At 46.2% G+C, this 14,132-nt stretch overlaps 1 protein-coding gene across 1 annotated transcript in view; it reads right to left on the reverse strand.

Annotated features, from left to right (window-relative positions):
• Positions 1 to 14,132, reverse strand: part of LOC124620348 (cadherin-related tumor suppressor-like) — a 202,423-nt gene that overhangs the window by 122,926 nt on the left and 65,365 nt on the right. The window contains exon 3 of the mRNA XM_047147022.1: positions 11,756 to 11,989. Within this exon, the coding sequence (XP_047002978.1) occupies positions 11,756 to 11,989 (234 nt within the window). The remainder of the gene's footprint in view (positions 1 to 11,755; positions 11,990 to 14,132) is intronic.

Below are 14,132 nucleotides of genomic sequence, written 5' to 3' on the forward strand. Positions count from 1 at the left end.
GGCTTTGTGCTCCGCGAGGCGCGGCACGTTTTTTGCGCCGCGGCCCCGCCGGACCGCCGACGGCCGCAGCAAGCAGAGCCAGGGGGCGGCCAGAGTGACCGGGGGCGGACGGGAGGCAGCCGCGCGCCACCTCCCACCAGCCACCTGCTGCACACCCGATGCTCACTCGACACTTCCACCCACCTACACTTCAAATGGCACTGAGGCCAGCCCCCACTAATGACCTAGATTCCCAAATCCAGTCATTTGTTGTCCACGGTTGCAGGTCCTCGGCTTGGCTTCGTACCCATGTTTACGATGTTTTTTTTTTTAACTTTATAAAGAACTAACACAAACCTCGAGTGGTAAACCTGCCTAATATCGTGTAGGGCCCCCACGAGCACGCAAAAGCGCCTCAACACTACGTCGCATGGACTCCAGTAATGTCTCACGTAGTGTTGGATGCTGCAGGCCTGTCCATAAACCCGTAAGAGTAATACGATGTGCTCTTCCGAACAGCACGTTGCAAGACATCACAGGTATGTCGACATAAAAGTTTGCTGGGTTTGGTACCGCGTCATAATGTAAAAAACTAGTGGTGCTGGAGAATAACCAACGTTTCGGCCACGATTGCAGCGGCCTTCTTCTGGGTCCAATGCTGCGTTCTAGCCATGCAGTGTCCTTTATATTTTGTTGTTAGTGTTCACTGCGCATGGCATTATGCCATATTTTTTAAAAGGTAGTTAGTTTCACTGGTCACTTATGGAAGAGGGAGAGGGAACCTTACTTTAATAGGTTATTGCGGTGGAGGGAGAACGTGACCTCTGTTGTCTATTGGCTCTTGTGTTGTGTGCCATGATTGGTGGTCAGTTACTCGCAGGTAGTGCTCGTGCCTCGTGTTGACAGTCCGGTCTGTTGGGTCCTGACTGCTGGGAGCCTAGATGGGGCAAGCCTTCGTCCATCGTCCCAGTTCATGTTGTTAGGTTGTTTAAGTTCCATGGCCTCTCTGATTTTGCGTTTCACCATAATTGGCTGCTTGGCCAACACACAGGCTTCGCTGAATTTTATTTCTTTTCTGCAGTCTTGGTGATGTTCTGTCACTGCGGATTTGTTGTGTTGAACCCAGAACTGACTCTGGCCGCGGAAGCCTGTACAATTATATCCCAGATATGGTCAATAATGTATATGTCTGGAGAGTTTGGTGGACAGCGGAAGTGTTTAAACTCAGAAGAGTGTTCCCAGAGCCACTCTGTAGCAATTCTGCATATCTGGGGTGTCGCATTGGTCTGCTGGAACTGCCCAAGTCCGTCGGAATGCATAGTGGTCATGAATGGATGCAGGTGACCAGAAAGGATGCTTACGTACGTGTCACTTGTCAGAGTCGTATCTACACGTATCAGGGGTCCCATATCACTCCAACTGCACACGCCCCACACCATAACAGAGCCTCCACCAACTTGAACAGTCCTCAGCTGACATGCAGGGTCCATGGATTCATGACGTTGTCTCCATACCCGCACACGTCCATCCACTCGATACAATTTGAAACGAGACTCTTCCAGGCAACGTGTTTCCAGTCATCAACAGTCCAATGTCGGTGTTGACGGGCCCAGCCGAGGCGTAAAGCTTTGTGTTGTGCCGTCATCGAGGGTAAACGAGTGGCCCTTCGGCTGCTACAGCCCATGTCGATGATGTTTCGTTGAATGGTTCGCACGATGATACTTGCTGATGTCCCATATTTGAAATACGCAGCAATTCGCGGAAGGGTTGCACTTCTGTCACGCTGAACAGTTCTCTTCACTCGTCGTTTGTCGTGTTCTTGCAGGATTTTTTCCCGGCCGCCGCAACTGCAGACTCGTGAAATGGTCGTACGGGAAATTCCCCACTTCATCTCTACCTCGGAGATGAGGTCCCAAAGCTCGTGCGCCGACTATAACACCAAGTTCAAACTTACATAAATCTTGATAACCTGGCAATGTAGCAGCAGTAACCGATCTGACAATTACGCCAGACACTTGTCTTATATAGGAGTCGCCGACTGTGGCACGGTTTTCTTCCTGTTTACATAACTCTGCATCTGAATACGCATGTCTATAAAAGTTTCTTTGGCGCTTCAAAGTATATGCAAAATTATCTTTTGATGTGGAGTATATAATTTAAGTTAACTGGTCAGGCCGAAATTTATACGGACTCGAACGCGTCAGCTGAATTACGGAAGTTGCGAGCAGGCAAGGTTCAGGACATCGCGGCCACGGTTCAACGTGTTCGGTGAGCGAGCGTTGCCCTGTCTTGCGCAGCTCCGTTGTGAGTAGGCCTACACTTTCAACCCTCGTAAGCTGAAAAAAGCTGACGAGCACGCAGGCGCCGCACCGCTCGTCGACTGGACCACTAAAGGAGCCGATCTTAATCACACAGGATATGCCTGGAACAGCGGTTGAATCGTGCATTCAGCGTCCCCGTAATTAGGTGATCTTAAGTGATGAGAAGTGAAGCTGTTATGAAGACCGGAGGCGGTGGTGCACCGTGTATTGGCGTCGTATCTGCTGGGTTGACTGCGGTTTGTCGCGCGGAGTGCTTCCACGCAGGCCGCGTCACGTTTAACAGCGGGAACTGATCCGGATGGGGCTGTAAGCCTATCGAAGCAAAACATTGCAGTGAACGCGGATTTTCAAGTAAGATGTCTGCGGGGTAACTGCTAATGTGTGGCTACGGATTACTTCAGCTGTATTTGAAGGGTATACTCATCGATTAAGTCATCGTGTAGGTGGGCTCAAATTTTATCCACGGCCTTCACTTAACAAGAAATGCAGTACTAGCTCAGCGAGTTAAAAGTCACAGTTTACTGTTCATGCCTACGTGCTAAAGGAGGTGTTACACGTGTCGTCTTCACATTTCGATGAATACGGCACTCGTCTCCAAAGTAACTTACGAATTCTTCGAAACATTCCGCGGATCATGTAGCAAATGTTGACAGCAGGTATCGCTACTCCAGGTCTTCACCCACATCGACGAGACCGCTGTATGCGACACTTACGAGCTGACCCCAGAAAGAAAAGACCAGAGAAGCGAGGGGCCAAGGTACGTATCTTGCAACTGTTAGCGCGTTAAAACCATTACATTAGATGAATAGCCGGCCGCGGTGGTCTAGTGGTTCTAGGCGCGCAGTCCGGAACCGCGGGACTGCTACGGTCGCAGGTTCGAATCCTCCCTCGGGCATGGGTGTGTGTGATGTCCTTAGGTTAGTTAGGTTTAAGTAGTTCTAAGTTCTAGGGGACTGATGACCTCAGAAGTTAAGTCGCATAGTGCTCAGAGCCATTTGAACCATCACATTAGATGAATAACGTGTCTGTGTTCCATCGCTCGTGTACCGCATTCTCCGACTAGCAGCAAGGGATGAACTGTGAGCCGGATTGGGTGGAAAAGTCTACATCTGTCAGGCATTTCTACTGGCGAGGGCAATACTTCATACTGGCGCCAGTGGCGGCTGTTAACCGAGCAGAGTGATCGGCGCTGGTGACTGCCACGCAGGGAGGCCAGGTTCGATTCCCAGCACTTGGCCTTGTGTTGCCCGCAACACCAGTCAGTCATCATCACCGAGACGCAAGCCGCCCAAGTGGCATGAAATAAAAAGACTTGCACCGGGCGGTCGGTTGGTTGTTCGTTTAATTTGGGGGGATAGGGACCAAATAGCGAGGTCATCGGCCTCATCGCATTAGGGAAGGAAATCTGACGTTCCCTTTCAAAGGAGCCGTCCCGACATTCGCCTGAAGCGATTTAGGGAAGTCAAGGCAAACCTACATCGGCATGGCCGGTTGCGGGCTCGAACCGTTGTCCTCCCGAATGCGAGTACAGTGTGCTGACCACTTCGCCACCTCGCTCGGTCGTCTGGGGAGAAAGTAAACCGGCAGAACAGTGAATGCAGCCATATTTACTACACGGCCACTTGTACAACTTTTGTGTTAGGATATGTTCTGAAAGGTAGAGGCAGTCCTCGATCAAAAACTGTACCATTGCTTTAAATTGAGTGTGGTTGAAGGTAGGGTCGTAACTGAGCAGAGGCCGCCTCCCCCCCCCCCCCTGCTCTGCTGGTCTAGCTCCCCATGAGTGAGTGGCGCCTCCACCTGCTCCTCGCTGTACTCACACGGCCGCTGAGCTGCTCAGAGTTCCAGGCAATGTCTAGGCGACATTCCAACTGAATCAGTAGTGATTAAATGTTCTTACTGAATATCGCCACTGTCACGCTTCCACAATAGCTGGGAGTAATGCTTGACAGAACTGCTGTGAGGACAACGCGAACCGGCAGCCTCCAGCGAGCCGTACACCAGCACCGCAGGCTCCACAACGTCGCACCTGCCCTGCAGCGGCGCGCTCTCTATGTTTGTAATGACGCAGTGCACAAATACGCGGAAAACGATTACTTTCTTCAGAAACACAACATTGTAGGGCAAGTTGCATTAACGAGGGAACGGAAGCCGTACCTCAGAATTCATGTAACTGCAGTCACGATAAAACAGAAACCGACGTCATCTCAATGCAAGTCCATCTACTATGTCCTCCTAAAACGATGGCTAAAACTTCATATTACATTGTATTTCCGTTAAGATGTATAAATTTGCTTTGAAGGGCTGCAATCAAACTCGACAATTCTTACTATATGAGAAGTGTTCAAAAAGTAACGGGGAATTTGCAATTTCTCGTGCTGTATATTAGTGCGAATCGAGCGAGTTTTTCATCATTGTGAGTCCGCCTAGAAGCAAAACAACTTTTTTTTTTTTTACTTATTTGTTCCCGGAACTAGTTTCGGCGACAATCATCAACATCCTGACTGGGCTCTTTAATTCTAAGAAAATAGCATATTTACACGAACACAGTAACACTTAATTTCATTTTTACTCTTCGTTTTTTGAAATACAGTTTCTTATGGATACTATCTTATTTATTGTATGTTATGGCATGCTTTGAAGAATTACTGTCACTGCTTGCGGCATATTTTCTGTGCTTCTTCTGTCGCCGTTGTTTTCTCAGCGTATATCATGTCATCTGCAACTATGTGAGCGGCTGCTAGTAAACAAATACTAAAAGGTGAACTTACGAATGTCAGCGTTATACACTTGTAGTTGGGAAAGTGTTCTGGAATACAGTTTTGGTGTGTACTGGGCTGTTACTCAGTTATTCGTGCACTCACGTTCGTTGGATGCATGTTGTTGTTGTTGTGGTCTTCAGTCCTGAGACTGGTTTGATGCAGCTCTCCATGCTACTCCATCCTGTGCAAGCTTTTTCATCTCCCAGTACCTACTGCAACCTAGATCCTTCTGAATCTGTTTAGTGTATTCATCTCTTGGTCTCCCTCTACGATTTTTACCCTCCACGCTGCCCTCCAATACTAAATTGGTGATCCCTTGATGCCTCAGAACATGTCCTACCAACCGATCCCTTCTTCTGGTCAAGTTGTGCCACAAACTTATCTTCTCCCCAATCCTATTCAATACTTCCTCATTAGTTACGTGATCTACCCACCTAATCTTCAACATTCTTCTGTAGCACCACATTTCGAAAGCTTCTATTCTCTTCTTGTCCAAACTATTTATCGTCCATGTTTCACTTCCATACATGGCTACACTCCATACGAATACTTTCAGAAATGACTTCCTGACACTTAAATCAATACTGGATGTTATGTATGCACGTAGCTGATTCTATACACAGCAATACAAAAATTTCGCACTTATTTATGATCCAGAACATTACGACATCTTCCTGTTCACGTGTGTCGCGAGCCCAATACACATCATAACTGTATTCCACAACACTAGCCAAATCCCAAGGGTATAACGCTGACGTACGTAAGTTTACCTTTTAGTATTTGTTTACTAGCAGCCGCTCACATAGTTGCAGATGACATGCAAACACGGTCCAAAGGGAAGAGTTCCGAGATAAAGTTGTTATGTCTGAAAAAGACAGTATTAGCCATATCGAATATTTAGTGCAGTGTCAGTTGTCAAAAAGCTGTTGCACAATCCGCCTTATAAATTAACTGTACGCTGTGTAAAAACAGAGCATTGGCTTTAATATTCACCAAAATAACTCTGTTGGTACGACTAACATTGTCGATGATGCCGTCAGTATCAGGACCCGGCCATCATTTTCTGTGAGTAACGTCGTTGTTCACACAGATTTCGTCGATATAAAAGAACTTTCTGCTTTGCTCTCTGAATCTCCTTACATGTATCAAGCTTTTGCAGCGGCAGTCAATTACATGAGTTATTTTTTTACTTACAAATCACTTCCACATAACTCCCATTTCACGCAGTGTTTCGCGCAAAACATCTTTCTGCCGAGGGAAATTAATTTTTTGTTCTACAGCAATAAATAATTTGCGTAATTTCGGCCTACTTTGGATGTGTATAAAAGCCATCGACGATTTGTAATTTGCCGGCTTTTTAAAGCTATCTATAATGATTTGTTAGTGATGCATCCTATTGTGGCAAGGCTGACCTTTGTTTAAAGCCGTTTGACTGAGACTGGAAATATTAGCCAACAGTTCTTTCTGTGCCGTTTCTTTAACACAAGCCGTAATTACGTTGTAGGTGACGAGATGCTGTTTAGTCCACAAATACCTCTTCGTCGTATTGCGCACATTTTCTTGCAAAGTAGTACGCTTCTCGATAACTTGTGAATAACTATCACTGAATCTAGAAACTAAACCCACAGTGGTAACTAATGTCACACGAAGACAGTCGACGGAAGTCGTGGCTGGCTGTTGGCAGCTGCCGGGTTCTCCGAGCACAGGTCACTTCCCCCAGCGACGGCGCGTGTGGCCCAGGGTTTGCCGACGGACTTAGACGGCGGTGAGTGAAACTGCTGGTTGCCGCCAGCCTCCCTCCCTCCCGCCCCCAGTAGGCTCCTAAGAGTGCGGAGGGCCGAGCGGCCAGCCGTTGCCCAGGCTGCCCGTGTCAGTGGAGAAAGCATAGCGGCGAGGCACTGCACGTAGTGAAAGCTGGTTGCCGCAGATCGCGACCCGGAATGCGAATATCCGAGGACAGTACGGAGAAATGGGCCTTTAACGTCGGTGACTCGTACTGCAGGACTGCAGTAAACCACAAAACGTGCGACACGTTTCAGAAACCTTCCGTGCCCCACATCCTACGCAGAGGACGACATCATCCGTGCTACCCTGAATGCCCCGAATGTTGAGTAGTTAGACTCAAATACGATCCGGAGAAGTTGTTTTTTCCCAGTCTAATTATTCATCTTATTGATTCGATTGTCAATCTGTATATCCGTGTCTCTGACTGAAGAATCCGTACATCGATACATATTATAAAAGTGTATCTATGTCTGTACTGTATGTATAAATGTATTTCACACCTACTCCTAAACTACTGGATGGACTTGAACCGAGCACGGTACACATATCACTAACTGTCTGTGCAGAACCTCTGTAGCGATAAAAACCACCTACATCTCAAAGGTGTGGACGTGAAAAAAAAAAAGCTTGATTATATTTATCCAGCATTCGACAATGAGAACATTTAGTTAGTTGCAAATAACTTTACACAAAATTTCAAACCGCTCAGAGAAATTTTCTTACTCACATCACTCACAGAATGATGACAGTAGAAAGAGTTTATCGGTAATTACACTTTGGCTATCCGTGTACTAAAACAGCCGCATCGGGGAGGCCTTTCAGTTTATCACTTCTTTATTAATACGTCTGTTAGCAACACATTTTGCAGACAGTATTCATTTATACCGCTGAAGGCACTTGCGAAATTATATAATAGCGCGGCACATAGTTCAAGAGATGATGTCATAACCAGAGAGTTGGGTAGGAAACTGCCATTTCATACGCGGCGTTTTAATTTATTACTTCTTCACTACTACATACTTCCGCAACACATTTCGTATGCAGTGTCCACAGGTAGCACTGGATGTGTCCGCAGAACTGTGTCATTGTACGTCACGTAGCTCATGGGGTACGTCTTGAACACTGAATTGCGTGAAAACGAAAATGCGAACGAAAAAATACGCTACATTTACGTGAAGTGTACCGGGTGAATCACCGAAAGCCCGCTCCGCCAGTATTGCGGAATGGGAACTGCTATAGATATGCGATTTTGACAGACTGGATTGGTACTGACGGGCTCCTATTGTTAGCCAAAACGCGTGGGTGCGTACGTTGTACTTAGCGCACGTTAGTTTAAGTAGTGTGCAAGCCTAGGGAACGATGACATTAGCAGTTTGGTCCCACAGGAACTTACCATAAATTTCCAAAAACTGTTAGGCAATCAACAGATTTTAACAATGTTTACAAAGGGTATTTTTCGGAAACATACACTTTTCTAGACGGAACAATGCTTATTGACATTAACAATTTAAATTCAGGATGAATTAGAACGTCGGCGATGTTTGTTGCAGAATTCTACTGCGAGTCGTTTGCGAGAGAACGTGTTTTGAGAAATCCTCACACCGACAGTTGCACAGTACGTGTGCAGCACACACTGAAGAGCGAAACACGTGCGTATCCAAGTCACATGCGAACTTGCAGCATACTGGAACACCTGTGGGTCAGCGGCTTCTGTTAATTAGTACAACAAAAAGCCAGTCCAAATATGCGAATTTTACTTTTTTTTATTGATTTGTTGTCCAGTTTCGGCCCAAGACCTATTTTCAAATGATCGTATCATAGTCAAAAATTTTATTTCTGGAGACGCGGAAACCGCGTCAGAAACGTACATACAGATTACAATGTGGTATGCAACAACTGCTGTATACGCGCCAGCGTTTCAGAGATGTCCGACCAGGCTACAGTAATACGTTATCTTCATGCATTTAACTGTTCGTTGAACATTTTTGATACGGTTTTCACATCTTCGGAAATACTATTTTTGACCATGTTACGGTGACCTGAAAACTGCTCTCGGCCCGAAACTAGTCATCGAGTTAAAAAGAAAAAAAAGTAAAATTCGCAAGTTTTGAGTGGTTTTTCGTTGTACAGACAAGTTACATGGATTCTGACACATAACGAAGGAGGTGGTGAGAGGACGAGGGAGGGGGGGGGGGGGGAGGGAAGAGTATCAAGAGAGAGGAAGGAGGATGCTGTTTGGTTTGTGGGGCGCTCAACTGCGCTCTTATCAGAGACCGTACAATTATCCAGTCTTCACACAGTTCAATCTAGCCGCCGTCACGAATGATGATGAAATGAAGGAATCGTTAGCGCCAGGATTTCACCCGGAACAAGTCCCGCCCACTCACCCCCGGTTTTCCCGGTCTTTGTTCGGCGCCTGGGCTTGGTTTCAGTTGACCCACGTGGTTTACCGCGTTTGGCTGCACTTGGAGTGAATGTTAAATTAATATCTTGCTAGGTCCTAAATTTTGCCACATACTTAAAAGACACGTTACAAAAAACGTGCACAATTGGCCTCAGCTGAGTCAGGTACTTCCACAGCAAACATAAGAGAAAACAATTTAGCACTGAATTCTTTAAATACGAGAACTCAGTATTCAGATGAATAGCCTATGAAGAAACATACTTCTATGTGAGAAAAAGCACCCAAAGCTAAAACAGGAAAAACCTACCCTCAAAGAATAATTTGCTTGGAGAAAGAGGAACCACGGTTTTTAGAACTCAAACAGTATATGCCAAACAAGCACCAGTGTTCACTATAATTCCAGAGGGCATCAAAATTACTTTGTTCTTGCTAGATCAATCCAGGCTGTTTTTGCGTGTTATTCACTGAATAGTTTTGCTGAAAAGTTTTAGGGGTGGAAGAAGCGCTGGCACAGCATGAAGGACGTTTTACAGCCGTGAAACACTGCAGCATTTATTTCCTTCTTAACTGCTCTGTGACAAACATACACATCATCATTATTATTTTTAAAAATGGTTTGAATGACATGAAATTAATTTATCTTTTGGTTAAAAATAGACAGAACAAAGAATAACAACAGATTATTGTCCTGAGACGTTTGCAACAGCATATAGGACACTAATTACACAGAACCGCCACAATTCTTTATAACCTCGTTTATAATGCGCAAGTATTGGAAGAATTTAAAAGTTAAAATTCACCCATTACCCCTGCAAATACTAACGAAATATGTCATATAAGCAAATATCTTACTGCTTTCATTAGGCACTTCTACTTCATGGCATTCTTATATTCTTTAATTTTCGTGAGCTACTATAAGGGTCTACATAAACAAAACGACTTTCACTTATTTCTGTATAACGTTGATTTTAGACAACAGAGTTAGTCGACTGCATCCGCGGCTTTACTACTGACATAAGAGATTCAAAACCATTGTTTTCGCATTGTATGTTTGCTCTGCTGTTTCTCTCAAATAAACGTACTATAATAAGTGAATTAGTTAATGAAAATTTGTCCGTATTGCCTTTCAATAACATCACGTTATTTTTTGTTTTCTACTGCTGGCGATGCTTTCAATCCTCTATAAATATTTTTATTTCTTTAATAATACACATTCGTATTATATTACTATCCAGAAAGACTTAAATTTCTTATCATTACTAAATTTCATCACAGTGTAACATGTGTTGGACTGTGACGATAACAACTTTGATGTAACTTCCAGTTTGCTGAACTGGCGGCTGTTTAGGGGAGGGCCTTCTACTTTGGATGGGCGTGGAGGGGGATGAATGGGCGGGACTTGTTCCGGGTGAAATCCTAGCGCTAAGGGCACGTATGAAATGATGAGTCCAACACAAGCACCCAGTTCCCGGGCAGAGAAAATCCCCAACCGGGAAGGAAGCAACGCTAGCCAATTGTTTTTTTGTTTTTTTTTTACACGAAGCGCGAACGCAAACAACTGTTTTTCTTTGAAAGGAACTTTCCCGGCACCCAAACGGAGGGGTGGGAGCAAAGTGGGCAGGGATCGCGACCCGAGGCCTGGCCCACCCTCCAGGAACCAAGGAAAGCGTAGGGAACGTGGAGTAAAGGTACAACGAACATCGGTTATTTATTTATTTTCCTTTTCGTTCTTTTGTATTTACTGTTATTCATTCATTTATTTTTGTCATGAATACTGCCGAGAATATCAGGGAAGCGGCGCCACACGAGGAGGAGGGCGCAGTGCGACGTCACACTAATTGAGAGTATCGGCGTAAAGTGTTTCCGAGAAGGACATTCCGACTGCAAGTGCATATATCGGTTCTAAGTGTGGAAGGGGCAGGGATCGACTCTTCGTTACAGGAACACCCCAGCTCGTCGGTGGGTCAAGGAAGACACTGCAGGGGAAACTGGAGAAAAATTGCCTGTATTCTCGATTGCGGAGAACTGCACAATGGCGTTCATTAAGGAACTGCCAAAAGCCTAGGATACTTTTCTCGCCATCAGCAAACAAGAAGTGTGCTGCTTGTCCACAAATCCACCTCACAGAGTTCGTCTTCGCTTGCGGGAAGTATCCCACGTAGGGAAAGAGGAGCAGTTGAGTAGGTGTTTGATGAGGAGTCGTTCGGGTAATTGGGGACAACCACTGTTGCACGAGGAACGAGACACCAATCGCCGATCTGCACTCCAGGCGTTAAATTTTGGTTTTTACTTAACATCTCCTAGCGCAGCCCCCTCCCCTCCCCTCCCCTCACCACCCCAGGACGGAATGTGACTGGTGAAGGTGAAAAGAGCACGAGCTGCGACTGAGGAGGAAGGGAGGGCTTACAGGACTGGGTTTTACCAGCGAGGTTGGGTGCAGTGTTCGGGAAGTGGGGACAGGTTGCGGGATAGGCGCGCAGCGGCGGCGGGCGGCTCGCACTCACCTCCTCGTAGTCGAGCCTGGCGGTGAGCGTGAAGACGCCGGTCTGCGGGTGCAGCGAGAAGACGTCGTTGGCCCAGTCGGAGACGACGCTGTAGCTGATGTGGCCGTTGACGCCCTGGTCGAGGTCTCTGGCGCACACCTCGCCGACGCGCGCGCCCCGCGCAGCGTTCTCCGGCATGTCGAAGGAGTAGGCCGCCTCGGGGAAGACGGGCGGGTTGTCGTTCGTGTCCGTCACCTGGCCCACACACCGACAATCACTCTCCCACCTCCTCCACACTGGGTCAGAGGAAAGCGGATGCCGCGCAGGCTGCCCTCCGGCCACCTCACTTTCTTACCCTTTCATCTCAACTATTAGCAGCGACGGGAAAAACAGACCGGTTACAACCGGCACCGGTATTATAGTTCTAAATAACCGCTATTTTCCGCTATTTGTTTGCTCTCGGTTATGACAAGGTTTCTTTATTGTTAGCAACTACCAGATAAGAAGCTGAAATATCATTTAGCCGTAGCAACAGTGTTGAAATTTTTGGTTTTTAGATACATATTTTTTTTAAAAAGGAGTAATTTTTGTTCGTAAAATTTCCATAGCTCTGAAATACAGCGTGTATCAAAAATTATGTTATATTACAAGTGTGACAGAGCCAAACACACGGCGAAGTGACAAAACAGAAAAAGAAATGTCGGGTACGGCCTTTCTACCCTACATTCCCAGAAAGACGAACAGAATCGGCCGAGTATTCCGCAAACACGGCGTAAAGCCTGTTTTCAAACCGACAAAGAAGATCAGAGAGTAATTTAGATCGCCAAAGGAGAAAAGGGATCCACTTGCAATATCGGGAATATACCGCATACCGTGCACATGAGGAAAAGTTAATGTCGGAATGACTGAACGATCATTCGACACCAGGATCAAAGAGCACAAGCGACGTTGCAGGTTGCGGCAGGTGGAGAAATCGGCCGTGGCAGAGCACGCACTGAGTGACACCGACCACGTTGTAAAATCCGCCGACACGGAAGTTCTGGCTGTAGAGGAGCGCTATCACGCCCACTTTCCCAAAGAAGCTACAGAAATACAAAAACATGAGAATAGCTTCAACCAGAAAGAAGAAAGCATTAACGTAAACGGGTCCTGGTTTCCCGTGTTGCAGCGAACGACCGTCGTAGGTAGCAAGAGAACCGCACCGGAAATGACCGCGGAGAAGCCCTTGGACGTTGGCGCGCCAGGTGCATGTAAGTGTATTTTGGTGAAGTGCGAAGTGCTCTTACGACCTTATTTTGTGAAAATACGTGTTATGTTTACGTGTACTTCATAACACCTCACCATGATGCTGAGAAAAAAAGGGCTTGCCAAACAAAAACGTAAGTAAAAATGAATATAGGCGCGAAATATCGCGGCAAACTAAATTACGTTTAGAGCATAAAATTATAGGTTAACTCCCAACATCGTCTGGTTGCAGATGACAAGCTACCTGTAACAAATAATGCACCAGTGGTCCTGAAAAACCATACAAACCGATTGTGAAGGTACTAACAAAAAGAAACGAATTGTTGTTTGAACCATATATCCCCATAATTTTCTAATCATTTACTAAAAACTTTCGCATTACAGATTAAATAAAACAGAAACGCACTGATGATGGCACAGAGGTGCTGAAACATGTTTGGGAACTTGGAAAAAACGGTGTTTTCATAACTGGCGGACCTTACATGCAACAGGTACATATAATCTGCGGCCGCGAGCTCGGCTCCAGTTCACCACCAGCAATAAGTGGTGAATGTTTGACAATGCCAGCCGCTCGTGCTGGCAAAATGTCACTAAAATCATCAGACCAACGTCGGCCGAGGAACCCGAGACAGAAGACAACAGGCAGTTTGTATCGAAAAGAAGTATCCGCTTTTAAAAAATCGAAACTATCATGTTATTTGAGATATGTGCGTGGACAACGTTCAGTTGGAAAGAGCAAACTCTCGAGTTTCATAGGTTGCCGCTAGGTAGCGCGCACTTCAGTTCAGGTAAAAATTGTGTCGGGACAACAGAAAGCGTCTTGTGTTCTACGTTTTGCGCAGTGCGAGTCAGTAATAACTGTTCAGCGTGACTTTCGTGCTAGGTATGGTGTGGATCACAGAGCATTAGGCGATGGCATGAACGATTCGGAGAAACAGGTTGTTTGTGTGAAGGCAAATCGCCGGGCCGTCGCCGAGTGTGTCTGGCACACACGTCCAACGCACCCACCACAGGTTCACAGAAATCCACTCGCCGTGCAGCTCGACAGCGCAACATGCCCCCGACGTCCGTCTGCCGTTTGTTGCTTCGACTTACACACGAAACCATACAAAATTCAGCTACTCCAAGCTCTTCGTGCAGGTGACAAACAACA

This window comes from Schistocerca americana, chromosome 6 (genome assembly GCF_021461395.2).
Source record: "Schistocerca americana isolate TAMUIC-IGC-003095 chromosome 6, iqSchAmer2.1, whole genome shotgun sequence".
NCBI classification, from domain to species: domain Eukaryota; kingdom Metazoa; phylum Arthropoda; class Insecta; order Orthoptera; family Acrididae; genus Schistocerca; species Schistocerca americana.